The 15,549-nt window shown below is 34.2% G+C and overlaps 1 protein-coding gene and 1 long non-coding RNA gene across 4 annotated transcripts in view; one reads left to right on the top strand and one right to left on the bottom strand.

Annotated features, from left to right (window-relative positions):
* Positions 1-15,549, bottom strand: part of PHF20L1 (PHD finger protein 20 like 1) — an 86,267-nt gene that overhangs the window by 36,795 nt on the left and 33,923 nt on the right. The window contains exons 8-12 of the mRNA XM_014590543.2: positions 15,166-15,291; positions 8,713-8,795; positions 4,936-5,188; positions 2,647-2,835; positions 1,981-2,187 (exon numbers count right to left, since the gene is read on the bottom strand). Coding sequence (XP_014446029.1) covers positions 1,981-2,187; positions 2,647-2,835; positions 4,936-5,188; positions 8,713-8,795; positions 15,166-15,291 — 858 coding nt within the window. The remainder of the gene's footprint in view (positions 1-1,980; positions 2,188-2,646; positions 2,836-4,935; positions 5,189-8,712; positions 8,796-15,165; positions 15,292-15,549) is intronic.
* LOC102478342 (uncharacterized) overlaps positions 1-15,549 on the top strand; it is a 49,058-nt gene that overhangs the window by 22,754 nt on the left and 10,755 nt on the right. For 2 of the 3 annotated variants that reach the window (XR_335585.3, XR_001370908.1), the window contains exon 1: positions 2,843-3,716. This is a non-coding gene — a long non-coding RNA (uncharacterized LOC102478342). Of the gene's footprint in view, positions 1-2,842; positions 3,717-15,549 lie in introns of those variants that run through there. The other variant, XR_001370909.2, reaches the window with a different exon arrangement.

Consider the following 15,549-nt stretch of genomic DNA (forward strand, 5'->3'; position numbering starts at 1 on the left):
CCACTAAAAAAAAAAAAAAAAAAAAAAAAAAAAAAAAAAACCTCTCAAAAAAAAAAGAGATTTCAGGAAGGACATTGTTAGATAAAATTGTCACCAATGCCCTTGGTTGCAAAAAAGACACTGCTTTGTGATTTTCTCCATTACAGAATGGATTCGACTCAGGACTACTTTACCCATCTAATTTCAAAATAAGTAACTTAGCAGAAAAGTTTCAGAATTTGCCTTTTTAAAATATATGAGTCCTTTTTAAAAAAGAATTTAACTTATTTCTTCCACGAGAGACGCATACACACACACGAAGAGAAGAGAAAAAGATAGACCCGGAGAGACTGGCACCACAATAGGGTCTCTGTGCTGCAATCCACCCCCACTGTCAGCTGGCCTGGGTCACAGGGAAGTGCACGTGCACCTAGCATGCTCAGGGAAGTTCCCAAACATGAATCCAGAATCTTTCCCTTGTGGGAACAGTTATACCACCCACCCCTGTGCCACTGCCTGGCCCCACACACTAGTCTTTTTATTATTTTTTTTAAGAGAGATTTTTTGCCATAGGACCTGTGCACTCGCTGGAAAGACAGAGACAGAAAGCAAGAAATCAACTTCTAGAGGGGATGACCATCCCGCAATCATTTTCCTCCATTCTCCTCTTGGGATTTTGGGCGCGCGCGCACACACACACACACACACACACACACACACACACACGTGTGCCCAGTGTGCTTTTTAAGCCAGTGGATCTGGGATCCGAACCACGGTTGACTAAGTGGGAGATAACCATTACACTATCTGCTGATCCCACCCCTCAGTAGTTTTTAAATAACACTCTAATTCTATAAAACTTTTAAATAAAACAATGAAACTATATAAAGGAAATATGAATTTACATGTTGATAGATTTAAAATATCAACTTGATAAAATATTCCAAATACCTTTAGATTGCAACAAACACAACAAAATCATCAAACTATGTGTTATGAAACATGACTGATTTCATGTTTTAGACCTCCCAAATAAATTTACAATAAATCACATTCAATGGGAGATGTTGCCCCTGTTTATACTTAATATATAGGTATACTGCTAAATCTAAATCAAGTGTTTCTTAAATAGTAAGTTCTACTAAAATCCTTAAACTTGAACCAGCAGATGGTATAATGGTTATTATGTCACTGGACTCCCAGTCGACCATGGTTCCAGTCCCAGACCTGGCAGCTTAAACCACACCAGGCATGTGTGCATGCAAGCCCAAAGTCCATAGAAGAAAATGAGGAGAAGGGCTTGCAGTGTGGCCAACCCCCTGGGGGGTGATTTCTTGTTTTCTGTCTCTTCATCTCTCTGATGAGCGCATGTACTCTATAGCAAAAATCTCTCTTAAAAAAAAAAATCCTTAAACCTAAGTGTTGATACCATTAAATATTTACTGTCTTTAATAGTAAGAATTATTTTTAACTCTAATAATTTCTGTATATTAGAAATAAGATGTGGGACCACCAGTTGGCGTAATGGCTATGTTGCTGGACTCCCACATAGTCAACCACAGTTTGCGTCCCGGACCCGGTGGCTTAAAACTCACGCTGGGCGCATATGCGTACATGCCCAAGATCCCACGAGGAGAATGGAGGAAAAGGGATTGTGGCGTGGCCATCCCCCCTGGGGAGTGATTTCTCACTTTCTGTCTCTCTGTCTCTCTCTGTCTGGCGAGTGCATGCGCCCTATAGCAAAAAAGACCTCTAACAAAAAAAAAAAAGAGTAGCAAAGATAAGGAAGTAGATTACAGTAATGAGAAGTATGTCCAGGGAATATGATAGTAAAATGGTCACATAAAGAACTTTAAAACAGACACAGAAACTGTATCTTCCATAAACATTACATAAAAATATTTATGAAAAGGAATTATATAGAAATGAGAATAACACAGCTAAACATCACGGCATACCCAGTCCAGCATGCCTGGCTGCTTCTGGAAGTCTTTTCTTTACCTGCTGCTGTTAGAGTTCCTCTCCCATCAGGTACTGTTTTGGAAGGAGGATTGGTGAGCATCTGCAGATCTTCCTTTTCCACCCTGGGACATTCACTCTGGTCAGAGAAATCTGTAGCTCGTGGTGATATAACTTCTGAACCATTACTCAAGTCAAGAGGGAGATAAGGCCCCAGCTTCACAAGTGGCAAATGTGCAACGTCAGGCACTATACAAAATGAAGAATGTGATATCTCATTAACACAGAAAAACTGGCTTGGTTAATATCGATGCGGATTAAAGTGTTATGTAAGTTAAACAATGCCTGGCACAAAGGGCACACCACCTTCTCTCTTCCCCCGAGCAAAAAATAAATTTTGCTTTTCCTGGTACTTTATTCCTCAGTGTCACCAGGGTCTTCAAAAAGTTCATGTAAAATGTCTATTATGAAAAATCTAGGCATGACTTTCACAAATTTTTGCACCAAGATAAACTTGCACTTTAATTCCATTTTCTCACAAACTTTCTGAAGTCCCCTTGACTTTGCAAAATAAATGAGGTAAGCATGACTCCAAAAGATGTAAGGAAAAAAGCAGAAATTCCTTAATTTTCTAATACTCTATCTCTTAGGTTTTTGTTTCTTTATCTCCTCTTATATTTGGTTTAATAGGAAATCAATATACATTACCCTCTGGTACTGAAGACTCTTGCTGAGTTTGAGAACTGATGGAGAATAGTTTCCCATCAGTGGCTGGAGAGGGAGAAGAAACCTTTTCTATTGAATCATCAGGCAGGGGTAAGGTGGCTAAACGTTGAGATCTTCTTCTCCGCTCACTATGCTTGAAAGGTCTAGGGGGATTCACAGGCTGTGGAGGACCTAGAAAAAGATCTTCAATGTTCACGAAGCAGATACATACCAGGATCATCTTATAATAGTTAAGGAGATAAAAGGGAAATGATTCACATCCTGCCCTCTGATGTTATAAGATATCCACAAGAAATGGCACGTTCCAAAGGTATCAAAGGCAAAAATTGTGCCCTCACTCACAAAAAGAGTTAAACAAAAATTCTAAAATCTAAAATCTACTAGAACTAGAAGAAAATAACATGGAACATTAATTTCAAGTTGCTCCCCCAAGTGACAGACTAGAGGTAATTCTCTAATTACAGATTATTGTGTAAATTGCCTTTTTTCACTCTTCGGGGAAAGTCTTTTCAGCAAAAGAAAAAATACATATATACACACATCTCTCTTGCTGCATTATAAATCTGAAAAGGTGAAAAAAACTGGCAGGGGGCAGAGGTGACAAAAATCTGACAAACATCATAGAGTTAGTGCTTTGCTTTATTTTATTTGCCAAAGTAAAACTAATTTAAGTAATTTTATGCCATCCTCATCCCCCCAAATGGATTTTTATAAACAATGTCTGGGCCTGATTCATTAAAAAAAAAAAAAAAAAGCTGAATACAAACAATTTTATGTACTTATTGTGGGTAAATAATAGAGATTTTTAAGAGTATGACACTATTCTTGTCCACGTGTGTACTTTATAACTAATTGGGTACCATTTAAGCAGTCTTCTAACAATATAACACAAATGTTTAGAAATCTGTCTTGTTTTTAACTTTTAGATTTTTCTTTCTACATGGCATAGAAACATGGTGGACTATTCTGGAAATGCAGGATTACAGGAGCCAATATAGTCCCGTAATTTAGAAAGAGAAGTTAAGAGTGGTCCGAAGAGTTCGATGCTGTGGGTATGTAAGAGTAATTTTACAATAATTAAGATGACCTGGTAGTAACTGGAAAAAAATAGAAAGAATAAAATTCAATTGCTGTAATACTATGGTTATAATACCAAGATATAAAAACAATTTCAAAATAAAATGCTTATCAATGGCATATGACATTCTAGTGATCACTAATGATAAATGCCATTAATAAAAGAAAGCTGATAAGGAAATAATTGAGTTTTCCTGTTATCTTTTCTACTCATTTTTAATTTTAAAAAGAATAAAACAAAACCTGATCAAAAATTTTAAAAATATAAATATGGGAATTGAATGGAAGAGAAGTTACTATGTTTGATACAAGTCTCCACATCTTTATTCTGGAAGATACAGTATGAAATAGTTCATAAGGAAATGTGTCATATTCATCTACTGATCATGTTACCAATTCATTTGTTGTGCAAAGAGCAGGAGAAAAGTATATTTACCCAGTGACTTTCTAGGGTAACTATTTCTCATATATGCCTAACTTACACACTAAACTAACATGAGAGACTCAAGGTCATTTAAACCTTCTCATGTGTGTGTGTGTGTGTGAGAGAGAGAGAGAGAAAAGAGAGTACGTGTGTATGTGTGTGTGTGTGTATTATATATAGTATTATATATATATATATATATATAAAATGTATACATGTATTTCCAAATTCATGCTGAAAGGCTATTTTTAGAGAAGACCAAGTTAACTCTTGAAAAATTAGTAGTCCTGAAATAGTACAATCTTTTAAAGTATGATTAAGAAGGTATTCTTCTTTCATTAATAAGATTAAACTGAAGTCTGCACTGTAATTATTTGGAAATAATGAGCAAGATGTACTGCCAAGGGTGATTACAGACAAGTGGCAACACTAAATCTATCCTTAGAGGAGGAGTTTTAGGCACTAAGTAAAAATATCTACTTTGGCTCTCTATTTTTTTTTTTTGTAATGAATCAGGCCTCTCGTCTTTGGAGTATGAGTTGAAGAGAGTTAACACTACAGGGGAATTTGTGTTTCTCAACCAGCTGAACAGTAAATTAGTAAGAAATGTCTATGGTTTTGCCCCTGAAATACTTTCAAGCCTGCTCTATCATATCCACCTAAGTTTGAGTTTTTAAATAGCAACTTTATCAAAACACAATATAACTACAATCAAACTGCTTAATGTATCTTATAGGATAAGTAACTATTTTTTAAAAATCTGTGCTCACTAGTTTTATTTATCACTGAAGAAGAAAGCTGAGATACAAGCGTCAAATCCTCGACTTGTATTAATTCTGGGGAAAGTGGTGATTTAGGGGGTTTTATACACCCAGAAGAATCTCCAGATTCATGTTTGGATTTCTTGCTGCGAGCCTTCCCTGAAGACAAAGTTGAGGATAACAGTGCAGGTTTCTGAGTGTTGGCAGAACTGCTAATGTCAGCTTCATTTTTTTTCTGACTTTGAGGTTTAGGTGAAATCGCCTGAATAAATAATAAAAAATTGATATTTTTATTTTGGTTTCTTCATTTTTGTTCTTGTATTCTATTTTGACTGTTAAGCAACTTTAGTATCCCAAAACATTGTTAAGCAACATGTAACATTTCTATTACAAATGAAAAACCAAAAAGAACCCCACAAATTATTAACTAAAAGTTGAATAGGCTGTCTTTAAAGGGATGCTGTCAACTTTCAGTCTAAATTTGGCTTTTTTAGTATAATTGTCACAATATTTTCATAATATGTCATCTTTCTAGACAAATGTTTTCAGTAATGAATTGAAATATGCCTACTTTGGAACCATAACTGTCAATGACATAAACAATTATTTTTTAAAACAGTACTTTCATGTTTTAGAGCATTAGAGGAATATATTTAAGCTTTTGGCTTTCAGATGTTTTCTTGCAAAATAATTCTCTCTATCAAGTTGAATGTAGAAATCTATGTAGACAGTTTCCCTTTAAAGAAAGCTCCCCACAGGAAAACAATGACCAAATTAACAAAACATTATCTTTAACTCATCTTAGTGCTGAAAGCTAGTTTCATAAGCATGATGCATCATGAAATCAGAGCCACCAGCAATATAGAGTTAAAAGACTAAAAAACAATACAGAACAAGCAACAACAACAACAACAAAAAAAACCAAAGAGATAAAGTGTAAGTTAAAAACATTGGATTTAAAAACAAAATACGTCGCATTCTTAGATGAGAGTTTTTACCTTCTTCCTGCCAACTGATACTTTTAAAAAAAAATTAGAACTTTGTCAGTTCTTTCATAAGGAATATTTTTACTCATTTGGCAGTAAATTTCCTACATGTAAAAATATGTATCAATGTGTCCACTGTTCAAAGACAACAGAGAATAGCCACATAGGATGGATTTGTAATCTATGGTGCTGAAATGCCTACGATGTATCTCTTTCTGATATCTGAGAGCATGAAATAAATCAAATTTCTCAAATCTATACTATCATAGGCTTCTACAAAGAGTCAAACTGTTAGCACCATGAACAATATGCTTGTTCCCAAGAAACCTTTTCAATGCCATATTTTTTGGTAAGGGATGACCATCAGGTCAGTAGGTCTGCAGTTCCCTGGGATATGACAGATTATTGTCTGGGACCAAAAGCATAAATAATTCTGTTCCCTCTAAAATACAAGAACACTCAAATTTTGGTGGGGAAAAGGGTATATTTGGCATTAGGTAGGGCACCTTAAACTGCTCTACAGAGGGTATGTTGGACAGACCACATAAAAGGCCTGGGGGGGGGGTCAAGTGTACCATTTATTCAATTGTCATCATTCTTATTCCTGAATTTAGTCATTGCATATGTGTATTAATGAGGATTAATCATTTGACAAAGTGCCCGTAGTGAAAGGTATTCCTAAACTGATTATAAAAGGTGTTGCCAGGAAAGTAATTAGAGCCATTACTTGTAAATAAACAATTTTATTGTTCATCTTCACATATGTGAGAGACATCACTACAGCATCCATCACTCTTGAGTTACAAAGTTATAAAACAAGACTTTAGAACGTGAAATTAATATTCTGATAAGGTGCTTAACTTCTAAACAAGGACAAATTAACATTTTTAGAAACTTAATTATTAAGCATCTAATGCAAGATTTATCCAAAAGTAAATATAACATGACATTTCCCTAATACAATTAAATAACCTATAATTAATAATCTGAGAACTGAGGTTCAAGACCACAGAGCTTGAATTCTTTTAAATATAAATAAAATAAATCCATTAGCATAGTAAGTTTTTGCTATAGGCCTATCATCAAGCTATGTCATGAAAAACTCATTAGGACAACAGAGGTTAGCAACAATCAATACCTCTCCTTTATTTACGTCAATTACTGATACCAGTTTAGAAGTAAGTAAGAGTTTCACAGCTCGGCTTTTTAACTTTGAAGCTGGGCTAATGTGCAGCATAAGAATTAAGAATTTGTTTACAAAACATTTTCACATTGAAATCAACCTGAATGACAAGTAAAAATGTAAGGGAACAACATGATGTTCCTTCAAATCTAACTTACAAAGTTTTCATGAATGATTATTGGTCTCTGTTACAAAACTGGCAAGGACTCTCAAAATATTTAATTATGCAAACAGAAAGAGCCGAGTTAACTCAATTTTCCTTCCTTTCCTCCTTTCTTTCTTTATTCTCTATTTGAAAATGTTTTCTGTACTTTCTCTGAAACGGGTATTCCTTCTACACTAACTCTCACGTTCCACATATAATAAGAAATTTTCACGATCACATTCATCTCAGCAGGACTGTGTGTAATGAAAGATTGACATTGTAATGAATTTTCCAGAAACATTTTATTACCCAAGTCCCTGATTTGTCGCATTCTGAGAATACTAATACAATGGTGAAAATACAAATATTGTTATATCTGGGATGTTGAATATAATAATACACAATAAAAAAGTCATTTAAAATTTGGTTGATATAGTGACAATAACGGCAAAGACTTAACCGTTCCATGATCACAGAAAATCAGGTGTAACCCATTGACATATCAATCAATTTAAGAGACCTTTGATTTAATACAATATTAACGGAGGCACCAAAACAATGCACTGTTATTAAATCAGGCCTAAAATAAACCTGAAAAACTCAATACAATATCAATTAAATTGGGACTATTTTTTAAAACACACATAGAGAAAAGCTAAAGATACTCATTTTAAAATCTTCTTTATTAGGCTACTAATAAAGAAAACTAAAATAATATAAAAAGGATATATTAAAACTACATTAAGGCTCAGATTTTAAAACAAGAGAACCAAAGAAATCCAGTTATGGCTATTACTGTGTTCTTATCATTTTACAGTGCCTAAGAAGTTAAGCCCTTAGAAAATGGAAAAGCATGCAGTTTATTATGTACAGGTATTGTGGGAATCTGAAGGTGGCCAAGGCAAAATCTAGCAATTGCAACCTTCACTTTTAAATTCCTCTATTAGGTGGTTTAAAGACAGACCCTTAATAGTTTTTTAAACTCTTTTCTTTTTTGTAGTTATTAAAATATACATCCTAGCAAAAAGGTATGGCTCATTGATCAATTCATAAAACACATAGTCTAACACCACCGATTGGTACAATATAAAAGAAACTTCTTCCAAAAGAAGCTTTATTAGATGTCAAAAAAACCCTGTTTTAACTCACAAATGAAAAGTATTTGTGTAAGGGTCTTTCTGTAAGTGAGTTAAAGGTGATCCAGCTGGAAGCATATACCCTGGGATGCCTGTCTCCAATCCTCCAAGTTTTGGAGACAAAGGCTTTAATGCCAGTCTATTAAAGACAAAAGCTAATGAAGTCTGTAGTTTATCCGTATGCCTTGGGGAAGGCAGAATTAAAAATATATCATCAATTAGCTTTCTATTCCCATATATGATCAAAAGGGCAATTTCAATTATGTAGACACTATAGCTCCAAGATCATTCCAGTGGGAACCTTGAAAAAAAAAATCAAATGCTACCATTTCATACCTGCTCCAGCATTGGAGCTGTTTCACTGTAGTCTTCCTTTTTTTCAGCACCATCCACCCCAACAGCTTTGGATGCCAACAAACCTTGAGAAAAATTGTACAGAAATTGCTTATTAGAAAAAAACACTGATATTCACCCTAATTTATTTCTCAAAAACATTAGTAGTAAAATCACGACATTTTAAAAATACAAGTTGAGCATCCCAAATCTGAAAATCTAAAATGCTCCAAAATCCAAACTTTTTGAACACTAACACAATTTTTTCACAAGTGGAAAATTCCACACTTGACCTCAACATGATGTGTCACAGTCAAAAGGTTGTGTTAAAAAAAAATCGTATAAAATTACATTCAGGCTATGGGTATATGATATATATGAAAAATAAATGAATTTGAGTACCTTCTACAAGATAGCTCACCATGTATATGCACATATTCTAAAATCCAAAATACTTCTGGTCCCTCACATTTCAAATAAAGGATACTCAACTTGCACATAAGAAGTAAATATTTTAAAATGTTTACATTTCAAAAATACAAACACCATTCCTGAGTAAGTCAAGAGAATCAATCAGAACTTGAGACCTGCTCACATACTAGTGCGGGTTTTTCTTGTTTTTTAACGTTAACTCTTAATGAGATTCTGAAACACACTGATACTGATCATTTGGGCTTTGGGGTATAACTGCGATGAAATTTAGACTTAATATTACCCTATGACAAATCCAAATATCAAGAATATAAAATAATATTTTACTATATTATTAGCAAAAATTTTTTAAAAAGTACACAACTTTTAACTTCACTTGGATCCTTTAACCTAAGTTTTCTGTACTTTATCTCTATGCTCAACTGTATCTTATTAAAGAGTTCCAAAAACATTAATGGGTCCATTTTACACTGAGGGGAAAAAGTCGTGGGTCCTTCCTAGAACATTTGAACTTAACATTACAGCTTCATTCCACAAATGATGAAAAAATTTGGAAGCACCAATTTTCTCCAATATACATCACTAATTTTCAATTTCTGAAGATAGTTTATTGGGAATATAGCTAATTAATTTCACAAAACACAAATTAAAGGCATTACTTGGCATAATAAAATTCTTAACTAAGCCTGTCAGGTACCTTCAATGAAGCCAGGGTTATAAGACTTGAATAATAACAAGTACTTTAAGACTTGAATAATAGCAAGTACTTTTGTTTGTTTATGGCCACCTGGCTCATCAAAGGTCACCAAAAACCATTTCTGTCTCACTTCAGAGTTGCCCACATAAAGCCTTTGCTTCAGAAGCATGTTTTAATAACTGACAAAAAAAAAAAAAAAAAAAAAAAAAAAACTGACTGGGTAATTCCCACCTGTATTACTGAAGTTGTCAACATATATAGTAGGAGAAAAGGGGCGCCCCTGAATGCCACACTGTAATGCTGAGCTATCCGTAAGGCAACATGACTCCACTCAATCAGATAACATGCCCAAGAGTGTTAGAGATTCAGGCAGGAATTCACATATCAAAATTACATTTATTTTTTTTTTAGAGACATTTTTGCTATAGGGCATGTGCACTCACCAGACAGACAGAGAGAGCCAGAGAGACAGAAAGTGAGAAATCACCCCCCAGGAGGGATGACCACGCCGCAATCCCCTCTCCCCCATTCTCCTCTTGGGATCTTAGGCACACACACACATGCGCCCGGCGTTAGTTTAAGCCACCAGGTCCAGGACTTGAATCGCGGTCAACTACGTGGGAGTCCAGCGACATAGCCATTACACTAACTGCTGGTCCCTCAAAATTACATTCTTAAAAGTAGTCCTAGAGTCAAATGTTAAATTAGGCAAAAGACAACTTTACTGGAAAGATGAAGATCCAGTCCTCAGATTAATATAAAATAGAAAAGACTGAGTATGAAACAATGTCTTTGATACATTAATGGCTGAGACTATTATTCAGCCCAATCTGAAGTAATAATCTACAAAGTATGTTCCAGTCTTATACCATATGTAGTGTAGATTTAAACAAAAATAAATACTATTTCAACAATTTTGTAAAAAGTTTTTAAATCATAAATTTGACTCTAGTTATATTGTGAACATATTTTTACATGACTGAAAAAGACATAACATGGAATATTTCTTTAACATTTAAATGATTCACTAGGTTTTACTTTAGTTAATATTCTGTAAAATTAGTGAACTAATGAAATAAAAATAATTAGTGAGTTAAGTTACTATTTTGCCTGGAACTGAGCAGTTTTTATTTTTAAGGATACTCAAATGAAAAAAATATTTCCTAATTAATAGTTAAATAATTGGGACCAGCAGGTGGTATAATGGTTACATTGCTGGACTCCCACGTAGTCAACAGCGGTTTGAGTCCCAGACCCAGCAGCTTGAAACTCATGCCAGGTATGTGTGCGTGTGTCCCCAAAATCCCAAGAGGAGAAAAGAAGAGAAAGGACTGTGGCATGCCCATCCCCCTGTGAGGTGGTTTCTCACTTTCTGTCTCTCGGTCTCTTCAGCAAGGGCACAAGCCCTATAGCAAAATCTCTTAAAAAAATAATTATACGATTTATCTTGATCCCTTTAATACAGGTGGTAAAAAGTTTTTAACACTCACTAATAGTGAGAACAGAGCACAAATTATAAAATTAAAAACAAGATGCCCTAAGTTTTAAAAGAAACAAAATAATTCAGTTAGAACTTGTGAATTTACATTAGACTATAATAAACTCATTTTATTAAGTCATCTCTATGTAATGGCTCAGAAATAAAAACTAAAGTCTTATAATGTACTCATAAAAACCAACAGTAAGCAGGTGGTATGGAGGTTAAGATGGCTAGATCCCATATGGATGACTTAGAGCTTCAAGTCGTGGACCTGGCGGCTCGAAAATCATATCTCGGGTGTGTGTGTGTGTGTGTGTATGCCCAAAATCCCAAAAAGAGAGAGAGGTGAGACTCCCACATGGCTGACCACGGTTCAAATCCTGGACCTGGTGGCTTGCTTTCCCACTTTCCTTCACTCTCTTTCTCTCTCTCTCTGGAAGGCACATGCACCCTACAGCAAAACTTTAAAAAAAAAAAAAAAGTAATAAAGCATTTTAAGAAAAAACTACTCAAAATTCAATGAAAAAATACAACATCTGGTATCTGTGAAGTCAAAAGTCCCAAGTGTGATCAATAAAAATGTTTTCATGATTTATACACACACAAACTTACAAACAAGTTATTAAATATAAACAATAGAAGAGGGAAAATAATTAAACAGGTACTTAAGGAGAGGACTCTGATTACTTCTGCCTTAAGAGGCAGTTCAAAATCTGTTTTTGTGACATCCTAGCATTCTGGGAAAAAATGCAATATCCACAGAAATGAGAAGAATTAATATGAAGGAAACAGATATAAATGAAATTAATTTACTTATTAGAAAATACTTATCATCAATATATTATTAACAAACTTTCCTCCAGAAGAATGTGTCTTTAAGATAAAATTATCCTCAAAGAATGCACCATACAACAACTCCAAGAAGTTATTTAAACATCAGGCAGAAAACAATCAAATATTATAAATCTAACCCACAAAGTCACAATAGTCTTCAGTATAAAATATACAGTCCATCTCTCCCTCCCAAAAGGAATAAATAGATTAAAGGCCAGAATTCCCTGGAACGGCAAAGGGTAACAAAGTGGTTAAATTCTTGGTCTACTTTTCAACTACAGGACTTCAAAACACAATCTTCTTACCAAGATCAAGAGTAAAATATTCTTGATACTATTATCAATAACGTACTACTGGTCAACTAAAACCTCAGGAATTTTAAAATCCCTTAAATGGATAATATCTAAGTTGACTGAACATCTAGGTGGTCTTCGGAATTATGGGAATAGACTGTGTTAATGACTTAATATTTCTTCTTTCATTCCGTTCTCTTGATCTGTGTTTTTAAATCTACTCAGCTTGCTTACTGATGTCTCAGAAGTATGGACTCCTGATTTTCTATATAAAATTGTTTATTTTACACAACATAAATATATATATATATATATATATATACACACACACACACACACACACACACACACATATATATATATATATGTTTATATACATATATATAAACACACACATACATGCACACGCACATAGTGTGTATATATAGTACATATACACATGTATATATACATATGTATGTATATATACCATGTAATTACATTTTCAATGCCCACCTATTTGAAAATCCTGAAAAAAGCCATCCTTTTGTCATTCTCTACACAAAAATAAGATTTAAAATTGTTGTATGGTATGTGGGGAATGGAACAGAAAGAGTGAGTAAACAAATGAATCAAATCTGTCCAGTAGTCCACTTATTTTCTGCTAGAACTATTAAAAATAGCAAAAAATGTATTGGGCTGGGGGACATCCAAACAGGCTGCCTTGATCTCAGTCCCATTCTTCTCAGCAGTAATGGGACAAAAAGACACAGAGAGATGACCTAGGTAGATTTAAAATATATCAAAATTCCAAAACAAATTGAGATTTTATATTAGATTTCATTTCTTTCTATCACTACAAATGAAATTTACTGAACAGGTAGGTAAGCCTGCATTTCAACCATTGAAGACAATTTTTTTATTTATTTATAATAAAATGATTATCATATACTTAAATGTCTGAGGAAATAAAAGCGAAAAGGTTATAATGATTTCATATTCATTTTATGCTTTGTTCCACTGCCACACTATCACTTATTCATTTAAGATTCCCAAAGAAAAGTGAAGAAGATGTCCCTCTAGGTGTTCCTAAGCAACCGGCGCTGTAACCTGAGGTACATGGTAAAATGGTTCTTTCTCCGGACACTACTGTCTTTTCAAAGCCATGTGGAGACAATGCATCAATGTAGGCTCAGCCGTTTCCTTTTTTAAAAATTTCTTTATATGTTGAGCTTGAACCTCTCAGTAAGGCACAGGTTAGAGTGCACTGGCTGAAAACTAAACAGGTTATCCAGATCGAAGGGAATAAAAACATGATGCTGGTAAGTTGGCAGTTGTATCCTGTTGGTGTCACCTCCTGTTGATCTTCACTCCTCCAACAGTGCTGTTTTGATGTTTGTATCACAGAAATTAGAAAGACTATTCCACTTCTTCCCATCACATAGCACTGAGTTCCATGTTTCAAGGCAAAACTGAAGTTGCAAGTTGCCATCAGAATAAACTTAGAGAACTTTATGGTTTTCTCAAAGGCTAGCAGGTCCCAAGGGAAAGGTGGTATGAGTAAACTAATTTGAAATATTTCCTGCCCTGGGGCCAACCACACTTTATCAGAGAAAGGCATGAAAATAATATAAACAAATGGAAGAAGACTAAATAGTCTCGGCTATTGAAACCAACTATATTCACTTAAACAATTACTATAATAAAACAGAGGTTCTAAAGAAACCTCAGTTCCAGAAGAGTCTTTCAGTGGGCTTCCTCTTTTCAGAAAATGGTCAGAATATCTAATTAACATTTTATCTAGATCTCACAATGAAACCAGGATTCTTCAAATTGTTTAAATGAACGTCAACAAAGGTTTACACAGCTTTACTATGCCAAAAGTACTAAAAACTATTTTGTCCTTAGTATAAAACTATATGATGAATAAGTGAAGTATTTAAATTTCCTTTTAACATACTCTCAGAAAAATTATATAGGTTCACAATTTCCTTTAAAGACTGCAAACAGAGGCTGAATAGGCCTTGGAAGTAAGTGATAGGACCTGTCTAACTGGTTCCAGTTTTCATACTGCAATGCTCTCATACATGAATACTAACCAGGTGTGTATTTCAGTGCTTTTCATAATCCTAGCACTGCAACTTCCTAAACTACACGAAAGCAAATGGGAAAAAAAGTCCAGATTGTAGAGACTAATTTGAAGATAAAAGTGGTGGGGGGTGGGGTGGAGTAAAAACACAACAGAAACTGAAAGAAATACTTTTACAACAGGAGCTAATAGACTCTGGAACAGAATTTAATTCAAATATTCATTTTTTCCAACCATATATGGTGCCATTTTTAAAGTGAGCCTGGTCAGGTGTAAGAATGTTTGCATGGAAACACTGGGTGCCTCACAAATCATGTTATTAGCTATAGGCTGACAAAAGGAGAGAATTCAGTTCTTGTAGAAGACACTCCTACCATCAAAGGGATTTAAAAACTACAACACTTTGTAGCATTTGATCTTATTAATCCTCACAACATCCCTGTGAGGTAGGTAGAATAGAGTGTTTTTCACATTTTACAACCCATAAAACTGATAGTGTTAAAAGACATTGATTTTGAAGAACCTGGAAGTGACTTTCTTATAAACCATTTCATTACACTGAACCAAAAGATGCATTTTACTTTATTAAAAATAAACTATTCTAAAATCAAACCCCCCATGTTTACCCCCAAAAAGAATCATTGTAGTTTACCAGTAATCTTGTTAAGTCGAGCTCTCTTTGCCTGAAATGAGTTGCCTTGATTATTTTTCCTCTTGTTTGATAATGTGCTCTCTGGCTGTGGAAAGACCATCTTTGGAACGTTCTCTACATGAAGTCCTACTTTTAATAGAACACATATATGAGAGTTTATCTAGAATCCAAAATTGAAAAACAAGATTGCTTTTTAAATAATAAAAACATTTTGCACATTAACTTTTAAAATCTAGGGCTTGATATAAAACTTCAAATAACAGAAATTCTTTCAGGCTGATATATTAGAAATAAGACTACTAAGCAGTTATTCCTTAAGAAAAAAAGAAAAAAAGGAAGGAAAAGAATGACTTAACTGCTTTTTCCATATCACGTATTGAAAAT

The sequence above is a fragment of the Tupaia chinensis genome, unplaced genomic scaffold (genome assembly GCF_000334495.1).
Source record: "Tupaia chinensis unplaced genomic scaffold, TupChi_1.0 Scaffold000459_1, whole genome shotgun sequence".
NCBI classification, from domain to species: Eukaryota; Metazoa; Chordata; class Mammalia; order Scandentia; family Tupaiidae; genus Tupaia; species Tupaia belangeri.